The sequence below is a fragment of the Artemia franciscana genome, unplaced genomic scaffold, assembly GCF_032884065.1.
Source record: "Artemia franciscana unplaced genomic scaffold, ASM3288406v1 PGA_scaffold_125, whole genome shotgun sequence".
Taxonomy (NCBI): Eukaryota; Metazoa; Arthropoda; class Branchiopoda; order Anostraca; family Artemiidae; genus Artemia; species Artemia franciscana.
In genome coordinates this window covers 47,747-72,023 of record NW_027062625.1, presented here as the reverse complement: position 1 = coordinate 72,023, position 24,277 = coordinate 47,747, and the positions used below count along the sequence as shown (strand labels likewise).

Sequence of the window (24,277 nt, the reverse complement as noted above, 5' to 3'; positions counted from 1 at the left end):
AATGTGGAATTTTGTATTTTTTGCCAGAAGACAAATCACGGGTGCGTGTTTATTTGTGCGTTTAACGAATTTTTTTTAGCTGAAACTAAGGAGCGACATTAAAACCTTAAAACGAACAGAAATTACACCGTATATGAAATGGGTTGTCCCCTCCGCAATCCCTCGCTCTTTACACTAAAGTTTGACTCTTTGCCACAATTTTACTTTTTAAAATAATTAAAAGCTTTAGCGTAAAGAGCGAGGGATTGCGGAGGGGACAACCTATTTCATATACGGAGTAATTTCTGTTCGTTTTAAGGTTTTAATGTCGCCCCTTACTTTTAGCTAAAAAAAAAATTCGTTTTTTTTATTTAATAATGAACAGGAATTGTAATCAATGTATAGCTAAACCCAAAACAAGCATAAATAAAAATAAATATAGATCAGGTATAAATATCTGGTATGAGAATAATATATACTGCTATAGATAAATGAAGGGATCCTAAGCGAATTAAATAAAAAAACTACTTTTTTTTAACTGAAAGTAAGGAGCGACATTAAAAATTTAAACGAACACAAATTACTCGGTATATGAAAGGGCTGTTCCCTTCTCAACGCCCCACTCTTTACGCTAAAGTTTGTCTCTTTCTCTAAATTCTACTTTATTAAACAGTGAAAAACTTTAGCGTAAAGAGCTGGGCGTTGAGAAGTGAACAGCCCCTTTCATACACGGAGTAATTTCTGTTTGTTTTCAGTTTTAATGTCGCTCCTTACTTTCAGGTAAAAAAAACTAGTTTTTTATTTACTTTCTGAACGTTTTTGAATTAATGTATGTTTGATTTTGGCTCTCCTAAATTATTAAAATGAAGTTTGCATACTAATTCTTTTTTTGGCTAAATGGCTTTCTTTTAGTTTTGATCAGACGAGTTTGAGAAATAAAGGGTGGGAAAGGAGGCCTAGTTGCCCTCCAATTTTTTGGCTACTTAAAAAAGCAACTAGAACTTTTGATTTTTAACGAACATTTTTAGTAGTAAAAAATACACGTAACTTAAGAATTAACTTGCGTAACAAACTTCTATATTCTTATATTTTTATTATGTATATAAGGGGGTTTGTCCCCTCGTTAATACCTCGTTCTTTACACTAAATCTTAAGTTTTGTTCCAATTCTTTAAGAATGGCCCCTGAATCAGAAAGGCCGCAAAATAAATAGTTGAAATTACTGAAAATACTTTAGCATAAAGAGCGAGGTATTTAGGAGGAGACGAATCCCTCATATGTGTAATAATCTCTGTTCATTTTCAGTTTTAATGCTACTCCTTACTTTCAATTGAAAAAAACTTTTTTATGTTTATTTTTTCATTGTTTTTTTTATAGTAATGCTAGAAAATCCTGCGCCCTTTTCATTGAATTTCTCTTCCCCCCATGACATATTCCTCCAAGGAAAGATACTTATATATTTAAAATCAGCATGAAAATCCGATTCTTTTGATGTATCTTTTAACATCAAAATTCCGTTTTTTCGAGTTTCGTTTACTTTTGAGCCGGGTCGCTTCTTACTACAGTTCTTTACCACGAACTGTTTGACAGATCCTGTAAATTAAAATAAATAATCCTGTAAATTAAATAGAACAGAAATCACCAAATACAGTATTAGGCCTACCCTCCCCTGAACCTTCTGTAGGACTTAAGGCTATTTACGTTTTATTTAGAATAAAATTTTTGTTAACAAGTATTCTCTTCAATATTTGAAATAGATTGGACGAAATAATTCATCTTTTATAATTTTAACTTTGAAAAAACATGTGGATATTTCTAGGATTTCATATCAATCAATATCAAACAAGCTTGGAAATTTTAGGAGGGAGTGGAGTGGTATCACTCTTACTTTAAAAGCCTGATTTGCTTTTTGATATTGCTCTTTCGTTGTTGTGCTGTTGTTGATCTTATGATAATTAGCAAAGTTCACGAAATACAAATCACCTTTAGCAAAGCGTAAGTGACTCATTGGGCTTTGAGAGATTTAGGAAGCTTTGTGCCCTACTTCTGTCACTTACTGTTTATCTTTGTTTAAAGTTTGAGTGGAATGTAAATTCTTTTGATGTACCTCGTTATTTAACTATGCAGAAATTACAAGTCACAGAGGAGGGTAAAGTGCAGAAATCTTTTTATTAATCAAAGATATAAATTTTTACCCTCATTTTCCTCTCCCTAATGTGAACAGGTGAAGCCCCTTTTTCCCGTTCTCCGCTAACTTTCCCCTAAAAGTATTTTTAAGTTTCAAGCCCCAAGTCGTTCCCAAGATATTCTAGATGTGGAATTTTGATCATCTGGATGCACACAGTTTCTTGCGATTTGTCTTTATCCCCTCCCTAAGTCAGAATTTGAGTCCACTTTGCCCTACTCTTAGTCTCCCTGAAAATTTTGTATTGACCCAAAAAGCCCTTCCCGAAAGGTTGGCCATACCTTGAAAACTGTGGTACACATAGTATTTTTGGGTTTGCTCATGTTATGCGTTTGGTCTCTAGAGATGTCCTTGGGAGACTCTGGGAATCTTGGTCTAGCAAACAACTTGTAAGAGCTCCTAGTTGATTGATAATCAAGACCAAATATTTTTTCCACCATATTCTATCAGTGAACAATGGGCAATTAAACAAAACTTTAGGACTATTGCCCTGGGGTGCTGGGGATGACGTAAACTCTGGAGGACTACCTATTAGACTTTTGACATTTTTGAAAAAAAACTTTCTGTCTTAAGATTCTACTCAAAACCAGGGGGCTTTAGGGGCATGGGTGTCAGAAAGGCTGCGGGTGAAAGGAGGGTTGCCTTCAAACTCCTTTCAGTCCTTTAAAGAGGCAATAGAACTTCCAATTTCAAATCAAATGATTCCTCTTCAAGTTTATACGAAAACCACTTTTATTGGAAATGGTTAGGGTAAATTGTTTGTCCTTTATCCGAAAGCCTAAGTATTAAATATGTAAGCTTTAAACCATTAAATATAATTAAATTTTATTCATAATTAAATTTTAATTATATGTGCTTACAACTTTAAACATTGTAATTATGGAATTACAAGTTGTTTCACCTATTTTCAACCTTGCAGAGTCTGAGTAACTGCTCTTTATCGATCCATTTTGTTGGATCGGTAGGCTATATTATGCTGAAATGAGTCAGTTGTCAGCTTGATAACTAGAGAAAGAAGTAGATGGCGACAAAAAGTGACAGACTATAAACTGCTGTTTTTTATAATACTTAGGTAATCAGGTGGGGGATTTTTTTTTCTTGTGCTTACGTGGAAGTCTTGTGAATGTGTAAAGGTACATTTTTATATGGGACTATAAAAATATCATTGAAAAAATCATGTAATATTCATTGTTTGAATTCTTTTTTTTTGTCATTTTTTTCACTCAATGAGTACTTAATTGGTTTAATAAATATTAAGATCTTATTTTTTGATTTTTAAAAAACAAGGCCTATGTGTAGTGTCAAATAGGTCAAATCGTATGCATTTTCAAGGTGACATGTTTCAAACTGATTAATGACAGAAAGTTTCTTGGCCCATTTAAGGGCCCTCTACACCAATAGATAAGATTTCCGAGAAACTTGGTATTGACTTTTATTTTCCTGTCTTTTATTCGAATCCCTTATCCAGGATTGACAAGTTATGATAACACCACTCAATCAGTTTCGCATAGTTTGGCCGCAAAAGCTTAAAATGGACGAGATAAATCGATTTTTTAAGGTACCACGTCACCTTAAACTGATCTTAGTACCTGTTAAATTAAAAAAAAAACAAGTTTTTATACTGAAAGTAAGGAGTAACATCAGACAAAAAATTTAAAACAAACAGAAATTATTACACTTTTTTTTTTAATCCAAGTCTTTAAGAACCATTCAGGAAACACAAGGGCCGTTTAATTAGAATATAAAGCTTTTTTAAAGTTTCTAAAAAAAATAGCGTAAAGAACGAGGTATTGAGGATGGGGACCACCCTCATCTCCGTAATAATTTCTGTCCGTTTTAACTTTTGATGCTGATATTGCTCCTTACTTTCAATTGAAAAAGCTTATTTTTGTTTAATTTCTGATTGTTTTTAAATAATGCTGGGAAATCCTGCTTTTCCTCCATGGAAAATTCATTCTCCTTCACGGAAAATCTCTCTATGGAAAGTTCTTCCAATATAAAATACCCCTCCCACAAGATAAATCACCCAGACAATTCCGTTATAGCTGAAAATTCCCCCCGGGAAATTTCTTGTGGACGATTCCAACTGAAAATTGCTTCTTAGCACACTTTCATTTGAAAAAAGATCAATTTCTGTTTGTTTTTAAAATCATGCCAGGAATCCTCCCTCCCAGGAACGTTCATCCTGAAAATACCCCCACCCCCACCCACGTAGAAGTTACTCCCGTAGAAAATTCCCCATGGAGAATTTCTCTTGTGGAAGACCCCTCCCCCTACAGAAACATACTTTAGACAATACCAACCCGGTAGCAATTTCCACCGAACAATTTACCTTAACATTTCCATATGTAAAGTTGAGTCGGCAAAGAGAAAGTAAGACAAATACAAATAGTTTCTGATAGGAATTCAGACATATTACCCAGTATAAAAATTCCCTTGGAAAGTTCATGCTCCGTAAACTTTCCTCTCCACGTAAAGGTATCCCCGTGGAAAATCGCCAAGTAGAAAATCCCCCCCCCTGAAAAATGTCTATGTACTCATCAATGACAAATACTAAACGTAAACAATGGTCAAATTTCACGACTTAGAGACCTTTCCCCATGGACTGTGGGGGGGGGGGGTCACGCTCTCTCCAAAGGTATAGCGACTGGGCTTTTCAACTATGCTAAACAAAATAGCTATATCGAAATTTGGCCTTTCTTAATATTTTAGGACTAGTGATTCGATGCGATCACTCCTTGAAAAAAAAACAAATAAACAAGCACAAGGGATGTTTAATTTGGCAAAAATTGCGAAATTCCACATTTTTGCAGATGAGAAATCTAATTTCATTAAGATTCCTTAAGTTTTAGGGGATGTTATCCTTCTTTTTGAAAATCAGGCAAATTTTCTCAAACTCGTACCTTTTGGTGAGTTAGACTAAACTTAATAGGAATCTTATATATTTGGAACTATAGGCCGATTAATAGCATGATTGGTCGATTCTTTATATATGTATCTATTTACATTAAAGTTGTTAAGTTTCGGCCACTATTGAGCTGCGTTGCTCATTGGTTATAGTTCGTGATAACGAACTGCTTGACAACAAAACTAGTCGAGTTGTGCTGGTAGTTTATGGACCACGAACTAAGAGATGCGTAGAGGAAACGGAATTTATTAGCCCAATAAGGATGCATTTATGCCAAGGTAAGCCAAATAAACTTAACCAATGCTTCATTTAGGAAAATTCTAGAGAACTAAGGTGAGCACTGAACCATGCCCAAGAAATTCCATGATTGAAATTTTCCAAAAGCTCGGAAAATGCCCCTTTTGAAAAAATTTCTTTATTTTTTTTTAACGTAAAATTTATGAGAAAAGTTCATTCATACTCTTTAACAGAAAACTTCTTGTCAATTTATAACCAGCTTTGAAAAAGAGAAAGTAATACAGAAAGTTAGGGTGCCAAAGAAGATTTTTCGTTCGAAAAGGTTCAATTTAAGATTTTAGTTTTTTTCCTATCCTTTGTTTTATATCGATTCTAGGAATGTATTGTTTGTCAAATTTTGACTTACCCCTCCAGGGATTTACACAAGACTTGTCAAAGGGTTTAATTTTCCAAATACATTTTGAAATTGTATCTGCATTTTTTGAATGCTTCACGATATGAAAACCTAATCTTTCTTTTTAATTATTTATTTATTAAAATAATCAAAAAGAATTATAGATCAAACCCCGACCTTCTAGGATCAGAAATCTTGAATAGATATTTTTCTGTATATTTTGGCGGAATTTTTCAATTCAGTTTTCTGGAGTGCAATAAACTGCCTTTTTTTTCTTAACGTTTTTTTATTCGTATAAAGAGCTCGAGCTATGCAATTTGTTACCACTTCAATAGTAACCCTCAAAAATGTTCACAAAAATGTTTTATTTTCAAATAGTATAGTCCTGTTCTTAGCCTGGTCAATTTTCTATTTGCCTAGTCAATATCTTTTGTCTAATTTGTCGTTTTATTTTGGCCTGAAATCCTCCATCTCCATTATTCTTAACAGTCTATTAAATTTGGTTCCATCTGAAATATCCAAACGATGAAAAACATGCTCCTTAAACATAAAATTCGACAAAGAATTAAACACTACTACTACTAATACTACACTAAGCCACCTGAGGCCAACACAGCTAGACACGCTCCTCCTCCATTCCAATGTATTCAAAGCTCCCTTTTTAGATCCTCGCAGGAAGTTCCTATTTTCTTTGAATATTTATGACGTCCTCCCACCCCAGACGTGACAGCCTGCTTTCCGAAAAGGACACTTTTCGGTAATCTGTCATCCTTCATCTGCACAACGTGCCCTAGCCATCTCAATCATTCTTTCTTTTTAGCCCAAGAAAGAGGGATTGAACAACAGTTTTCTTACAGCCTACTGTTTGAAATACGGTCAGTCGGCCGGGTACCCAGAATATTACGAAGGCAATTTCTTTGGAAAACATCTAGCAAATCTTCGTCCGCTTTTCGGAGTGTCCATGCTTCAGAGCCATATTTGGTTACTGTTATCACTGTAATTTCTAACATTCTAAGTTTGGTTTGTAGACTTACCTTCCTACTTTTCCAAACTTTTTTTAACTGTGAAAAAACAAACAGAGCCTTGGCTATTCCACTTTTAACATCTTCACTGCTCCCACCGTCTTTACTAACAATACTAGCAACGTAAATGAAGCTCCCAACCCTCCCCATTTGATTCCATGGTCGTCCATTGCCTTTCCTGTGCTCCTTAAGACAAAGTCCATCAAAGTGATCCATATAAAGGGGGATAGAACACAATCCTGCTTAACTCCGGATTTAATACAAAACCAGCTGCAAACATCATTACCAATCTCAGCCGCAGCAGCTTTATTCTCGCTCATGACACTTCTCACTTTAATATATTAGTCTGATATACCGTATAAGGATAAGACATTTGGTAAAGCTCTTCTATCATCAGAATCGTACGCTTGCTAATAATCTATAAAACTGAAGATCAAAGGTGTGTGACAACTTAGACATTTCTCAAATATTGACCTAAGAGGGAAAATTACTACTACTACTGCTAATAACTCACCGCAGCACCAAGCCACCTGTAGCCAACACAGCTACGCAAGCTCCTCCTCCAGCCCAATCTGTTCAAGACCTCCCTATTTACACCCTCCCAGGAAGTTCCCATTTCCTTTAAGTCTTTATTTCAACATCCTCCCACCCAAGACGAGGACGACCTGCTTTCCGTTTAACCTCAGACGGTTGGCCAAAAAGGACAATCTTCGGCAATCTGTCATCCTTCATCTGCAGAATGGCCTTTATTGAGCATTGAGATGGTCTAGCCATCTCTAACCTTTCTTTTATTATAGCCCTAGAAAGCGGGATTGAACCGGATTTTTTTTTGTACAACCTACTGTTTGAAATACGGTCAGTCAGCCGTGTACCGGGAACAAGCCGTAGGCAATTTCTCTGGAAAACATCTAGTAAATTTTCATCCGCTTTTCGGAGCGTCCATGCTTCAGAGCCATATTTGACCACTATCATCACTGTAGCTTCCAATATACTAATCTTGGTTCGTGGACTGATCTTCCTATTCTTCCAAATTTTTTTTTTTAACTGTGAAAAAACACCCTGAGCATTGGCTATTCTACTTTCAACATCTTCACTGCTTCCACCATCTTTGCTAATAATACTACCAAGGTAAGTGAAGCTACCCACCTGATCAATCTTTTCGTTACCCAATGTCACCTTTTCATCTTCATTTATTCTTAGTCTGAGTGACCTAGCATACTTAACATTAATTTAAAACCTATTCTAGCACCCTGAATTCGCAAAACCTGTAAAAATTCATTCATTTTGCTCACACTTTCATCTAATATGCTTAAATCATCAGCATAATCTAAGTCCAGGAGAGTTTTTCCTCCCCATTTGATTCCGTAGTCTCCAATTGGCTTTCCTGTGCTTTTTACGACAAAGTCTATCAGAATGATCCATATAAAGGGGGATTCAACACAATCCTGTATAACTCCTGATTTAATACATAACTAGCTGCTAACCCCTATCCTTACCTTAACCGCAGCAGTTTTACTCTCGTTCATAGCACAAATCACTTTAATATATTTTTCTGGTATACCATATAAGGATAAGACCTTTGCTATAGCTCTTCTAACATCAGAATCGAATGCTTGCTCATAATCTATAAAACCAAGGACCAAAGGGGTTTGACAACGATGGCACTTCTCAGTTATTAACCAAAGCGTGAGAACTTGGTCGATACATCCTCTACCTTTTCTGAAACCGCACTGTTCTTCTCTTAAAACTTTGTCTACAGTATCTCTCGTCTAAAAAGTATCATTTTACTAAGTAATTTGCTATCTACAGAGACCAGAATAATGCCTTGATAATTGCGACACTCACTTCTGTCACCTTTCTTATACATTGGTTTAAATAAGGTTTTCCTAAAATCATTAGGTACTTCCCCTTTTTCAAAAATCATATTCATAATCTTCAGTAACTTATTTCTAACCTCAGAGTCACCATGTATTAGGAACTCATTTACCACACTCTCAGCACCTGGAGCCTTATTATTTTTTAATCCTTTTAGTACTGTCGCTAATTCTTCCTCACAAATCAAATCATCCTTCACATCCAAGGTATCATAAACTTTTTTATTTTCCTCTTTCTTTATCTTTTCTTGCAACTCTATCTTGGTTTGGCACATTCTCAAAATGTTCTGCCCATCTCTCTTTAACTCTTTCCTTATCACTAATTGTAGCCTCCTTCCTATCTTTAACTGGATCAAGCCCGGATCGACTACTTCCCTCTCAATTTATTAACATGCCAGTACAATATTCTACTATTATGCCGTCTAGCTGCATCTTCCAGATCATCGGCAATTTTGTCTATGGCCTCTATTTCATACCTCCTTAGTTCATATTTAAAATGAAACACGGCCAATATTTAAAAAAAAAAAGAAAAACGCAAATTTAAGCTGCTACGAAATAAAAACTTTTGTCAGCAATGTGACGATAATCATTGCCAAAATGGAAACATACTTCAGAATATTCTAGAATTGGTAAATATATATATATATATATATATATATATATAACAAAACAAGTAAGATGGAATAGGATTATACTGCAACCAATTGAAAAGAAACGTAAAAGTTGCTCAACATCAGGGGCAACGCTCTAGCGTTGCTTTAGTCAAGGGTCATGTTCCTTCAAGAAGTCATTCATTTTTTTTTTCGACCCCTATTTATGGATGAACGTGTAGTGATAGCTCATTAGGGGCGCTCACCCGATCGGTAATTAAATTTCTAGTACCCTACTTCAGGATAGAAAGTTATTAAGGAAAAAAATCCAAAAAAACGTCACTATTTCAGGAAACCAATATTTTTTCTAGTTTTCTCGTGTTTTGGGGTGTTCTTGATAAAGAAATTTATGAATACATGTTTCAAGCTACTCAAAAATAATTCAGCTCTTTTTGGAACCCGTCTTTCGGGAAGACATTTTTTTTTTTGCACGTTAGCATCCAGTTGGTCCAGGATCTTAAGGATGTCATCCAGAATCATTTATGTACAATTTAGACGGAGGTCTATGGGGCTAATTATCCATATTATATCTTGGTTAGAGCTGGGCTTGATTTAAAATGGTCAGGTGTTAAATCATGGCAAAACAGACAAAAATTATATGAACTTTTGATGGTTAACTTTATGCTTGACAAATTTTAAACATTTGGAAACAGCATAAAAATCAAATAATTTTTTTATTAATTATTATCAAAACTCCCTTTTTTAGTGTTTTGTTTACTATAAGGCTGATTTGCTCCTTAAAAAGACATAACCTATCCTAAGTAGATTGAAAAATTTGTATATAAATGCAATGAAGCATTGAAACATTATAGGCTATGTAAATAGAAAAATAGAATCTCCTAAAATTACGGTATGCTCTCATGGTGTGAGGCAGGACCAGTGAGGTGATGTGGAAGTGGAGGGGGAAGGAACAGGCAAGTTTACCCGCAAGTTGTGTGGAGCACTGTTGGTCAAACTCCCAGAGAAGTTTAACCTAACAATGAGGAAGGATACTCTATGGTGGCTGCAGCCCCCTCTGGAAATATATATATATATATATATATATATATATATATATATATATATATATATATATATATATATATATATATATATATATATATATATATATATATATATATATATATATATATATATATATATATATATATATATATGGTGGGAAGGGCCAATTTTCTAAGGAGTCAATATGATGGTAATAGAGTAACACAGCTCAGGTTTGTTAATACGTGTATATATAATTCATTATATATAATCATTATATATATCATTATATATAATATATTCATTGAAATAGAAACGAGTTTGTTTTAAATGGATCTGAAGACAAAGGGAGAAGGAGCACACAGGGGGTCTAGGTGCCAGTTTGAAGCTCTTTTATTGTCTTCCTTTTTCTCAAGGGGACATTGCCCTATTAATCCTATCCTGTTGGCAAACACTATAGTCAGCATTTTCATTACTACATTTTATTTTGAGCCTTCAGTTTGTCACTCATTACCTACCATAGACTTAAAATTTTTTCTAGAGATTTCAGTACCAAGAGATATAGAAAATCAAGTGATTATATATTATTAACGTCAATTCCAAAACTCATATAAAGCATTCTTCTCCTTCGAAAGATTCTTTTATATTTATGTTTTCCCTTCTGCGTAAGTCTTTCAAAACAAAGCTTTTCAACAACTTGCAGGTCACTTGCCCTTTATCAACGAAACTTTCAGGAACAATCCAAGATCTAATTTAGGTCAAGGTAAAGAGTTTTCAATTGCCCACCTACACCCCTCTCCTACTTATGAAGTTTGGACGATTATGTGAATGAAGGTTTATTGCCTGTCTGAACTTTTGAACAGTTCATGCTAATGAGCGTGAGTCGCAAACTAATTGTAGCTGAGGCTTTTAAAAGACAGAAGTTTAAAAACAACTCGTAAATGAAAGTTATTTATTTGGTTTACTGATTCATAAAAAATATAGGTATCAAGTTTTAAGCTACCTATCAAGAGTAATCAGCATGAGAAAAAGTTGTCAAACGCAACAAAAGAAATAACACCATACCAGTATGGTATGATCTTGGTCAATATTACATTGTAAAATAAAACATGTTAGGGCAGCATCGCAATGATGGATTAAACCCTGTATCTAAATATAGAATAATTAGTTTTCATATTTTTCCTGAGGATAATTTTTCCAGGGATGATTGTAGCCTACTGAACAAGCACTCGGAAGATAACTAAAGAGGGCTAATTAAGACAACAATTTAGTATTCAAGCACGTTTTCAAGCAACAAATAAATCTCCCCCCCCCTTGCACAGTGTAGTTTGCAACAACTTTTTTAAAAGGAAGGGATAGGGTTGACCCAAATATGGCCAACATACTGTTGCGCACAGACTGTCGAAGAGTAAATCGGTTTAAACTATTTAACATTTTAAAAGCTTTTTTTTCTGAAGACATATATCCATGCTGTGTTCCACCCAGCTTTTAACGTAATATGCAGTCCAAGAAAAAAAAATAAAGAAATGTTTTTCAAACAAAAGTAAAGAGAGATACAGGAACTATTGTATACATTGTAGAAAAATATCAGGACAAATTTTCCAGAACTACTACCCCTCGGATTAGTCACGTCGATTTCAAGGAGGAGGATGACTCGCAATTTATACCTCCCCCCTAGATTTTGAGAATACCTTTTTCGTATCCTTAAGTTTTTCACAAAATGTCAAATGTTTAGGAAACTACCTTTTTGTGCATCTTCATTTTTTATTTAAATTGGAAAAAAAAATTCACCCAATATTTTTGTGAATTGGGTCCACTTCTAGAAATCAAATGAAAAAAATTGTCAGAACAGAAAATTAATTTATTAGGCCTATTAGAGCTCTGGAAAGAGGAAGCTGCATTCCGACTTTAGATCCCTTTGAGTCCCAAAATCAGCATGCTATAAACCGGACTTCAAACCCCAAAAAACAGGACCAGGGACCGAAGACCCGATTTCAGTGAGAACCTTCACGCATAGTTATATTTAATATCATTATTCTAACCATTTATTTTTATGTTTATATGTAATTTGAAACAAACCATAATTTGGTGTTGTTATTTAAATAAAAAGTTTTCCTCTTGAAGACATCTATTGGGCTTTTAAAGGAAAATTATATTGACTTACCGTTTCGTAACAGTTCTTGAAAAACTTGCCTTGTGTTCCGACTCGTTGTTACATGCACAGCGTTGTATCTCTGATACACTCTAATTTGATTGCCTTAAATATAAACACTGAAGTAATTAGTTAGATTAGCCTAATAATCCCCAGCAATACCTCAGCAATAAGAAAAAACCTCAGCAATTAAGCTTTTCCCTTAATTCAGGTATATTTTTTTTATATATATATGACCATCAATTTATTAGCTTGTTAAAGCATTTAAATGTCAAGATGGCAATACGATTTTGTTGTTTCAGTAGTAGCCGTGTTTATTGTAATACATGCGGCTTATTCTAAAATGTATTTATATATTTGATGTAAAATATGTATAAACGTTTATTCTAATATGTTCTATTATAAAGCACTAGCATCTTATAAAATATACAAGAAAAAATATGCTGAAAAATCACATATAATTTTTATTCACTTCCGCAAGTCCTTGTGCTCCTCACATAAATACGAGTAAGTGCCACTAAGTGTTTCTAATAGGATAGGATAGATGACTTTCATTATCTTAACAATTATGGTTTTCTTTGTAACAAAGGTATGCTATATGTCTCCCTGTATATAGCTAAACCGTCTGCGGAGCGTATTATTACTATTTTTTTTTTTTTTTTTTTTTTTTTTTTTTTTTTTTTTTTTTTTTTTTTTTTTTTTTTTTTTTTACAAGGGCACTTCGTATAGAAGAAATCGTATTAGGTACTTCGCAAGTGGCTCGTTTGATTGGAAATTGCAAGTCATATTACATACTACTTATAGTAAAAAGTCATTGGAGGGCAGCCAGTCCAACTCCCCTGCCAAATCATTACCCCAAATACATCCAATAAAAATTTTTAGACAGCCATTCTGTTCAGCGTAGTTGAAAGGTCGAGTAATTAAATCTGGTTACAAACCCCCAGAGTCCTCAGGGTGAACGTTGTGAGTTATGCCCTCGGAGTATAAATGGTTTTGTCGAAAGGCTGGCCGGATAAACTTCAGAGGGGGCTAATTGAATTTTAAGTTGAAAGTTCTAGTGCCCCTTTTAATATTCGAAAGTTATTGTAGGGCAATCAGACCCCCCCCCTCGTTCACTATTTCCGCAAACACATTCAATGAACATTTCGAAATAGTCATTTTTTAGCATATTTGAAAGACCCAGTAATTTTTTCTTTGTGGATGGCCCCCCCCCCATGGCTCTCAGAGAAAAGGCTAAAAGTTATACTAGCTGCCATTGTTAACATTTAAGGTTTCTATGGAAAAGATAGTCATACAAACTTTGGATATAGATCATTTAGTTGGAAATCAGAAGTTCTGGTGTCCGTTTTATCTTTTTCAAGGGTCAAAAGTGATAAAAGGGCAACTAGTCGCCCCCCCCCCTTGTGTATTCTTTTCCCAAATGCATACAATGGAAGTTGCGAATAAGGCATTTGATAAAATAGTCTTAAGATCATGTAAAAAGGCCTTTGGAGTTTAAACAACCTCTTAGAACCTGAGGGCAAGGGTTGTAAGTTATGCCCCGAAGGCAAATAAGGTTTTTATAGAATGGGTGCACGTGTAAACTTTGGATCGGGCAGTAGTATCCCCTCAAAAGAGCGCTATAACTTCCAATTTCCATTAAAATGAGCCCTAAGTAGTTTCCCCTCAATTGCTTTAAGGACGCCTATAGCGGTTACACCTTTCTTCCTTTAATGATTTAAAGATTACAAAGAAGCTTAACGATAACCACCTCTGGGCAAGGCACTGGTGAATGTTACGCAATAGGGAATGTTTTACTCCAGATGCAGGTGCATGTTACGTAATAGGGATTCTTTAAAAAACTTTCAGGGGGCTGCCAAATTAGCATTTCTATGGTTGTTATGTAATAAGGTTTGGGTGTTACCTAATAGAGAGTGTTTAAGAAGCCTACGAGAGCCAGGGCTTTTTTACTTCAGAATTTCTTTGGATATTACTTAATAGGGTTTGTTTGTTGCCTAATAGACAGTTTTTCCTTAATAACCCGTGATTGTTAGGAAAAAACGTCCAGGGCCCCCACAAGCAAGGACATGGTCCCAAAGGTTAACTATCCAATGTTTTCATGTTTTACACACACAGAGCTCCTGTGTTCAATGTTAGTAACATAGACAATCAAATTCTACGCTATTTTCTATGACCAAAACTGTTAGAGAGTCTAGATCTCTATTGATTCTAGGAACAAAGGTTTGTTGGAAAACATAAGGTGTACCGCTATTTTTAGGAAACAGAAGCGTCAAGTCATCCACTATTATTCTAATAGGAACTGAGCAATTTTCTATTGTCCCTCGGGTGTATAAAAACGGCTACTAAAACGAAATTCCCATCAGTCTGACATAAGATTTTGAAGGTATAACAAGGATTTAAAAAATGATTGCTTATAGAAGTGTGAAGAAAACTAGATTTCTACTTATATACTGGTGAGTCTCTTTCCATAAGCCACCGTTTTTCACCAAATAAAGTAGGTGTGCATACCTAAATTTAACCTACTATAACTCTCTATATTGGATAAATACCTAAAAAACCTCCTTCCTCCTATTGCATCGTTCTCTCACACATAAAATGACCTATTTTTATTATCTCAAAAAAATCTTTCCTGTAAAAATCATGCCCCTATCAAACCTTTCTGAAGCATATTCCAGCAGCTGAATTAAAAATACATAACAGGTACACTTGGTTAGAAGTTAATTATTACGCACCGCCAGAAGTTCACCCTAGCATTGCTCAATTACATAGACGGGCCTCTATTTTTCTGGTAAATTAAATCCTCTACTAGCACTTAACCGGAACGAGCATATCACAAGTAAAGATACTTTTTTCTGACCGTATTGTCGAGTTATTTTTTTTTTTTTAAACAAATCTTTGATTCGTGATAAGTACACAGAAGCCAGTTTTATATCCAAATATAAATAGTTCTAATTTAACTGTTCAACATCTACTTCACAGGGAGGGAGGCAAACATAAGTATTACGCACTATTTATTTGCTAAAAAGGGTCGCTTATAACATCTGCATTGTACGGTAAATTGTCCAGCTGAACAAATTGAATCCTTTCATCAAATAGCTATGTAAATGTGTCATATATTCAAGGATAAACATCGAGCTAGACTTTTCGATTGAAAATGTGTTTCCTTCTAAATACTTGTCAACTTTAACCGGTCAACATCTATTTGACGAGAGGGGAGGAGGTGAACCTAGGTTATTACCCGCTATTTAATTGATAAATAAAAGGTCGCTTGTGGCATCTGCATTGTACGGTAAACTGTCTAGTTAAAAAAATTTAATCCTTGCGTCAAATAGCTATGCAAAGATGTCATATATATCAGGATAAACATCGGGCTAAACTGAACATAAAAATATTATTTGCGCAAGAAAATACAGATTTTATTCGATCGAAAAGGATTTTAATTTAATACCCCCCCCCCTTTTAAAGTGGGTGAGGGACAAAAGGGTTATTTCTGAAGGCTAAAAAATAAGATTAGCCATACATGTCCTTAGTATAAAAACTAATTTCTATAAATAATCAAATAAGATGTATTATTTTCACTACATGAAAAAACTAAAGTTTAATTTCTTTTTAAGGAAAATTCGAACCAGTGCCTCCCTCTGGCAAAGAAGTCGAGTATTATACAGAGAGGGGAAAATAATTCTCTGTTACAGGGTGAGGACGCTGGCCCTTCTAGACCAGCACCTCCTGCATTCCCCAAACAATGTGAGAATCTGCCTCCTTCGGCTATGAAGTAATAGGAGTAAACGAGCCCTTCGAGCCCCAATCTTTATGTCAGTAAGGTTGCCGGCCTGTCGGGACTTGCATCCTCAATAAAAGACCATGATGATACCCCAAGCACAGAGGGAATACGTCCCTCACGTAATCTATTGATTTTAATTTTGTTTAACTTATCAATATTGTTCGTAAATTTTAATTAATGGATGCTAAAAAAACATACTGTTTTTTCTATCTAATTTAGTTTTTTTTTTTTTAGTTTACTATAGGGAGCCCTGTCAATAGATTTGAGGTAAGATCCCCTTGCTACTAAGAGATGAATAGCTAAGAAATAGAACATTCTTTTCTGGCTTATAAAGGAGAATAACTGAGATCTTCGTTCTTCTAAAGCTAATGTACTCTAGTGTTGAAAACGTATTGTTCTCCTCCTGAAAGGAGGGCCTTGTTCAAAGAGGGGAGTTTGAGGGCATTGCCCAAAAAGTTTTTTCATCACAATGGAAATACCCCATTCTTTTCGAGGCTAATAAAAGAAAAACAATCAGACTCTTACGATTCATAAAAGAAATAACAATCTAACACATTCTTTTTCAGCTTAATAAATGGCCCTGACCTGTTATTTCTGAAGGGTTTGAGGAGCAACTGGCCCTTAGTTTAATATTCTTGTTTTTCAGCCTAATAAAATGATTTTTAAAAATTAAAATTATGAATGCTTCAAGGAAGTAAAATTTTTATTCTTTTTTAAGACTGCCAATGATGATTCCATCTATTGATTAACAATCTGCTGGCTGATTTCTTTGGTGAAGAACCAATAGATGTCGATATTCCCTCTGTAAGTATTTTTAAGATTCTTTAAAATATTATTATACCCAGAACGTAAAGGGGGCGCACTCTAACCCCATTTATGGGATAATTGTTGGTCTTGTCTCCTTAGGTGGTAGTGTAGGTTCTATGGACCCGAAGGGCTCCTTTGGGGATCCATGTATGATATGCTTTCTGATCGTTAAACCTATAGTTAGCAGTGTGGTCTCAACACATCAGAAGTGTCAATTTGCCCTCTCAAAAAATCTTCAAGCTAATCCTGTATTTTTCAGCCTAAAATAAATTCTTTCACGTCATGAGATCAAAAACATTTCAATGAGCTAATAAGCTCTTATTATTTTTAGGGTCACATCAGTATCTCAATGGACCTAAAACCTCTGTGAAGACGTTGAATCGCAACTGGAATTGGAATAGGCCCCAGATAATAGTGAACGTGAAAAGGGTTTATGTGTGGGAGTGAACTCGGTTGGTGTAACTCCCACTATGTATTACTTAGATGAATATGTGTGAGATCTTAGCCTCAATAAGTACTATGAAGGGGATAACCAGCTACCAACAAGTCAGGTCGAAAAAAGGCCCAAGCCAGAATGGGAAAGTAGCAAGGACGAGTAGAAAAAGTTGAAGTGGTTCACTTCCTGTTTTACCTGAATTTTATTTAGCAGACACCACTTTACGCAATATTTATGTTTTACGGCTGAGTTTAAAGACCCCTTCAATACACTTACAAGTGGTAGTAACCATACAGAACCAGTAGACATAGCACACTTTTATGTCAGTAAAATTTGGGCACTTCCTGAATGACAAATTCGGGAGGCGGGAAGTAAGGACAGTATTAAATCATATATCTTCCGAAAAATATTTTTTAAATGAAAATTCATGCAAGGTGTACTCGCATTACCTGCAAAAGGAGATGCAGGCAGTTCACCAAGACTAAAACAATTATAAGATTTTTTTGAATTGGGTGGAAATTTTTTTCGATGGAAAGTCATAATGAAAAACAGAGTGGGTCATAGTTTTATTTATAGAACATTTAGATGTAAATGTAACAAAATTTAAAAGGATATTTGTTTTTAAGTGGTGGGAGGGGCAAGAACGGTGCAAGATATAATGATGATTTAAAGGTTTGTAGAGGTGTACAACGCTTTCGTTTCGATACGGGTCATACGTATTGAAGTATCGTCCGAAATATGTATCGGTTCATACGGGTCATACGTAAGAGTCCTTGTTACGGGTCATACGCCTGCAAAAGATGATGCCACTAAAAGACATTTGGATTATTTGGCAGTTAGTGGGTGTTGGGAGGGGTCAGAGTTTCGTAAACTTGATTTTAATTTTTTAAAGAGGGAAAATATCCTGAAATACTAAAGGGGAGGTATTTTTGAGAAAGATAATGAGCATTTAAAGATTGGGGTTTCAGTCTTACATTATGATACAAGATGGGGAGCTCAGCGTAAACAGAGCGTTTTATATTCAGTGAGGGCTCCATCTATTTAATCGGTGAAACACTGGGTATGGATTCTCTACAAGCCTGCCAAAAACTCTGATTCAAACGAAGATTTTTTCAATTCCCCACATTTGTTGGGTTTTACGTGAGGGCTCAAAATATAAATAATGGTTGCAAAATGCTATTATTGCCCAAATATTTCTTTCAAGGTTCCTTACTGAGTTAAAACTAAAACATCACATCAGGTACTGTAAGCATTATGGATAACAATCAGTGGAGACGGTTTCAGGTAATAATAACATCGTGTGTTTCATAAATTTTCAAAATTCACTCTTGCAGAAGGACAAGGTGTCATTATACATCGAAGATAAACTCATGGATGTGTGTGATCTATCAAACTCGAATCTTGTAAAAGAACATGATGCCATTGCAGTTTCTTATGGGCATGCTCAAAGAGACCTGAGTAATTCCATTGAATTGGTAGAGGTATTTGAGACATTGGGTGGAAAAGGTTGGGTAGGCACAGCTATGGTTGTGCTAATTACAACAGCCAATAAATCAATTTTACGGCTGCACAACATAAATTATCCAATGACTCTATCATAAAAGGACGAGTTGGCCATTAAAACTATGGATATGTGTTGGGTTTTCAAGGGGAAATACGTTGAGGTTAGAGACAGATTTTCAGTACGTGATCATAACCATTTAAGTAATCCAATATAATCGGGGGGAGTAACTTTCGTGGACTGGGACATAAATATTGTAACGTAAACGTTAAGCTGGTATATTTTCTACCGGTTTACTTGCACAATTCAGATTATTATTTGAAATTCGTATTACCAGTGTTGGCACGTTTTCAGTCAGGTGAAGTTGTAGATGGCACTTAGGTAGATGGTTCCTTTTCATATATCATCACACCCAAACATCTGAGAAGTTGTTACCCTTAGAATTCAATTAGAAAGCAAAAATAACTGGAATAAAATCTGTTATTTCGATTCCTATAGTTTTTCCCCGAATCCTTACGTTTTCCAAGTCCGAAAAAGTGACGGTTTCAATAGTTTTCGCCTGTTTGAAAAGCGCTTTCCAGGAGATGAAATGTATTATTTGTCAACGAGTAAAAGAATATACCTCTATAAGTTCTACAGGTGAGGTTACGTGAGGAAAATTTACCACCCATCGAAGCGTTTTATGATCCACTTCACGATCGCCCATGCACAGATTCCAACTATGAATTTGCTCAGATATTTTGGGGCTAGAGAATATGTAAAAATGGCAAAGATTACTGTAAAATGTACCTGGCAAGTGATGTATGAAGTTTGGGATATTTCTTTTTAACTCCTCATCTAGTAATGGATTTCATTTTAAAAATTAGTATCGAAGATATAAGTCTAATCACCGACGTGTATCAACACTTATTGGTAGAGAGATCAATAAGGGGAGGCTAAATTTTTTACGGGGATTGCACCCTGGAAACCGGCCCGACTTTACAAAGTACCAATGAAAAGTCGAATGATGTTTTTCTTGATATGAACTCCCTTTATCCGCCGGAAATGTCTTACTTCTCTTCGACGAGAGGGAATTACAAATAGATGGACAATCTTTTTGCTCCGAATTTTCCCGACATTGACACTGTTGAGGAGAATGGACCGCAAAGATGGTTTTTCGAAGTTGATGGGGAAATACCGATGGAACTTTGTGACTCAGTAAGGCATTTTTTTCCCGTGGATAAACAGAACGGTGCCTGGAGATTCATTCAGTCCCTATAATTTATTTTCGGTAGTGATGGGGGCTTTCCCTAGACACCTTTAAAACAAAAGCTTTTAAAGCTTTTAAAACAAAAACTTTCACTCGATACCAAAAATTTTCTGTACATCACGTTCTTTTGCGGTGGATACTGGCAAAAGGTTTCAAGGTCACAAAGATTCGTAGAGCTCTCTAATTAGATCAAAAAGTATATATGAAGATGTTTATTGACACCTTTGTCTGTTAATGATGTGAGGCAAGAATGAAAGTTGAAAAAGAAATCTTTATACTCATTTTAAATTGAGGCATTGTGACGTTGTAACCGACACAAGAGAATATTCCTAAATCATTGAAGATCCAAATTTCACATCGTTCACAGTTACAGACTCAAATATGGCCCTTTCGCATATTAAAAAAAACAGACACTGTGTTAAATAGAACCATTTCCTCTGGCAGTCCCATACTAAAAAATTTCCAAGAAACTCATGCTGGGATTTTATTACAAAGTTTGTACATTCTAACGGCCGGGGGAGGGGCAAGATCAAGTGTATTGTGAAGATAATGATCCACTGCTGTTGAAATTTGCAGCATATGATTTGTTGGAAGATTTTGAAAACGATAAGCACATTAGCACTCGAATGGACTACACGAGCTGGAATGAGTCCACTTACCCAGAGATAGTGAAGCATCAGGCCCCACATAAATATCATTTTAAAAATCTGAAACGGGGTGGGGGTGACTTGATATCCAATGGTTTTATTGCAGGTCAAATGGTGTATTGCGTGGAGACCCACAATGAGAATATAAAAAAAAGTCTGCAAAGGTGTATATTCACACTATGTAAAGGAAAATTTCAATATTGCTATTTATAAGAAATGTGTAGAAATAGTTTATTAATTAGTCTCTGTGTCGAGAAACAACTATAGTGTGTGGGAAGAGGTCGTTTTTTTCTCAATCTCTGTTTTTCAATTCATATATCAATAAATTAAGTAAACTTATTTGGGCCACGACTTAAAAGTTTCATGCAATAGTCCAAAGATGGAGACTCATTTCTAATTATAACGTTAAGTATTCGTTTTTAGAAAATAATTTCCTTTGGAGCGATAACTCTAGAAAATCGTCATCTAGGACTAAACGTTTGTTTACAAACTCAATAGGTTCCGTGTGGTTTTTTGGTTCTCGAATCTTGTCATTTTTTATCCTGACACTGTCACTAGCGATTATAGACTAATAAGGATTCTCTTTCGCTAGCAAAAAACTTATTCTTTATTTATAGATTGATTCAGATAGTTGTCTTCAATATATTTCACTAATGAATTTAATCCGTCTTATAATCTTTGTATATGCATTATATTCACATTTGCTGCAAAGCATAACTGTTCTTCTGACTTGAATTTGCTCAATGATATTACATATAGTGTAAACATCTTTTCCCGTTCTAGGATTAGCCGGCAGCCCCTTTTAATTTCTACTACTACGTTACGCACTCTAGGTTTCATTTCGTCATTGCTACCACCTTCAAAATGTAATAAAGCAAAAGCATCTATTACTAAATAATAATATCCTCGTTTTTGACAAATTGAACTCTTTTTCAATGCTGCGGAAGTTTAACAATTCACATGTCGCTGACTTTTAAAACCAATTTTTTGCCACATTATAACTGAAACTAAAACAAGTCTCCCTCGGTTACGTCGGCCTGATCTGTAAAAACTGCACAATGATCAATTTTTTTTACAGCCAGGACTTCCCCACTTGACTAAAGGACTAAAACAAAACCTATTACATAGCAACCAAGGAAATCATGAATTAATGAAACCTGGCCCTAGTGGGTTTTTAAACATAAAGACCAAGACAAAACAGGACTTGGTGGGGTCCTGAAGGCTCTCTCCTATACCCTTAGGTTTTAATCATAGCAATCAAAGAAAACAGGATTTGGTGACGTCCCTGAAGGTTTTTCCCGTCCCTCGTAGGTTTCTAAGAACAAAACATTCTATTAGGTAGCAATCAAACCCTATTACGTAGCATCCAAAGAAAACCTATAATAAAGAAGCCCTAGCTAACGCAGGTTTTTAAAAAACTCTCTATTAGGTAATAGATCTATTAGGTAATTCGGCGACCCCCTGAAGATATTTAAAGGATCCCTGTTACGTGACATAAACCTGCATCTCGAAGAAAAACATTCCCTATTACGTAGCATACATTGTGTCTTGTCCTGGGGGAGGGGGTTGCCACTAAACTTTTTCGCAATCTCAAATCATTAAAGGAAACAGGGATTAGTAGCTATGGGGATCCTTAAAGCGATTGGGGGGATATTACTTAGGGCTCATTTTATTGGAAATTGAAATTTATCCAAAACAAAACAAATCCACGACCACCATTTTCCGAAACAAACATTCGATCGAAATTTTGAGACGTCTATTTTCTTTCGCATTGTTGAAAGATTCTATAATTATGCCCTTGGGGACGTCAACCCTCTCACAGTCCCACGAACAAAGGGTGTAAGCTAGGCACATCGTTCACTGTTTGCATATAGTATATGGTATTGAGAAAGATATGTATATTTATCCCTTTCTTTCCAAAACGACAAAGGGCATTCAGGTGAGCCTTTTGTGAGAGAATGTTGGGGGGAGAGGAGTAATACTTTTAGAAATAAATATCAGTAAAGGTAGATTAAGCTAACAATACATTGTCATTTTTACAGTAAAGTACAAACTGTGTTCTGGTCTTGAGAAGGTATGGAGGATGTCATCCCTAATCAAGCTATTTTTGCTCGTTTTAAGTTTTACTCGGTTATTTATTGTAATTTCTGTTCGTTTTGAGCTTCATTTATTTATTGAAGGTGGTTTGTGGTAGTTTCACCCTTAGAAGATTATTTGACTTTATTTCTGCTTATATTTGGCTTAGTGGAGCTATTTACTTTCTTCGGAAAACTTGTCTTTTGGAATTTTTTTTTTTTGCAATTAATATAATGAATAGTTGGGATGGATAAGACAATTTTGCCGATGGTGGAAGGCAGTTTGCCTAAGATTGTTCTGTATGGCCACCCAAATAGGGCCAGATGAAAAGCAGGTCGTCCCAAAATTAGGTGGGGAGGGGCAGTAAGGAAGGATTCAAATGAAATTGGAACTTTTTCGGAGGGGTAAGAAGTTAAACTTTAAATAGGTTGGGATGGAGGTGGAGTATGCTTAGTGTTGTTTGCCTCAGGTGTCAATGGTAGCAGCAGTATCAAAATCAGAAAACTGTTGCAATTTAATTTGCATTTCAGTTCTTTCACTTTTGTAAAATTCGCACTCCAAAAGATAGTAGAAAATCTCAAGCTGAAAAATCGTTTTCATTAATATTAATAAAACGAATTCAATTGCGTTAGTGAGAATTTAACGTAATTTATAACATATTCTTACTTTTCAAGCCTTTTAAATAAGTTTGCAAGATTTTTTGTTATTTACATGTTGATTTAGCCTAAGAAAATTAGTAGATTAGCTCTGACTTCTTCATTATAAGAATGTCGCAATAATCTCTTCTTTCTCCAAGTTATCTATCACCATGATATCAATGAAGCTATTTTACTTACCTGAGAAGTCATTAACTCTGTGGGCGGAACCGTAATCGTCAAATCGTTGGAGAGATTGATGGATTCCTTTCTGATAATGTCTTGATCCTGAAACATTCAAGGGAGAGCATTCTTTAAAAATTAAAGGAACTCAGAACATGATATTCATTTTTCAAAGGCCTATGAAATAACTCGTTTTAAAATTATTTATAATATTAAAAAAGCATATTAAATATTTTGATGCAAATGTACAATGTCCATAATGGATCCAGCAACACAGTTCTATTATTGTCTTATTGTCATTGGAACAAAACCTGTGAACTTTTTACAGAAATTTGAAACCAGTTTCTGTTCCTTTTAAGCATGGCTTCACTGTTTATTATAATTTCTGTTCACTTATGCTTTTTTCAGACATAGTTGCTTACGTTTGTTGGTTGAAATCTCGTATAAGCTAATTTTCACTTGTTTGCATTGGTTTTTGTCTAAATGGAGTCTTAAAAAAAAATGAGAACAAAGTAGAGAACACAAGAAAGAAACAAGAGAAGCAGCTACTCATATATAAGCCAAAAAAATACTGAATA

At 35.1% G+C, this 24,277-nt stretch overlaps 1 protein-coding gene across 1 annotated transcript in view; it reads right to left on the bottom strand.

Moving 5' to 3' along the window:
* Positions 1-23,804, bottom strand: part of LOC136041283 (zwei Ig domain protein zig-8-like) — a gene marked incomplete at both ends in the record, with an annotated part of 35,382 nt that extends 11,578 nt beyond the window's left edge. The window contains 2 exons of the mRNA XM_065725890.1: positions 12,397-12,489; positions 23,718-23,804. Coding sequence (XP_065581962.1) covers positions 12,397-12,489; positions 23,718-23,804 — 180 coding nt within the window. The remainder of the gene's footprint in view (positions 1-12,396; positions 12,490-23,717) is intronic.
* Between the last annotated feature and the right edge of the window lie 473 nt (positions 23,805-24,277).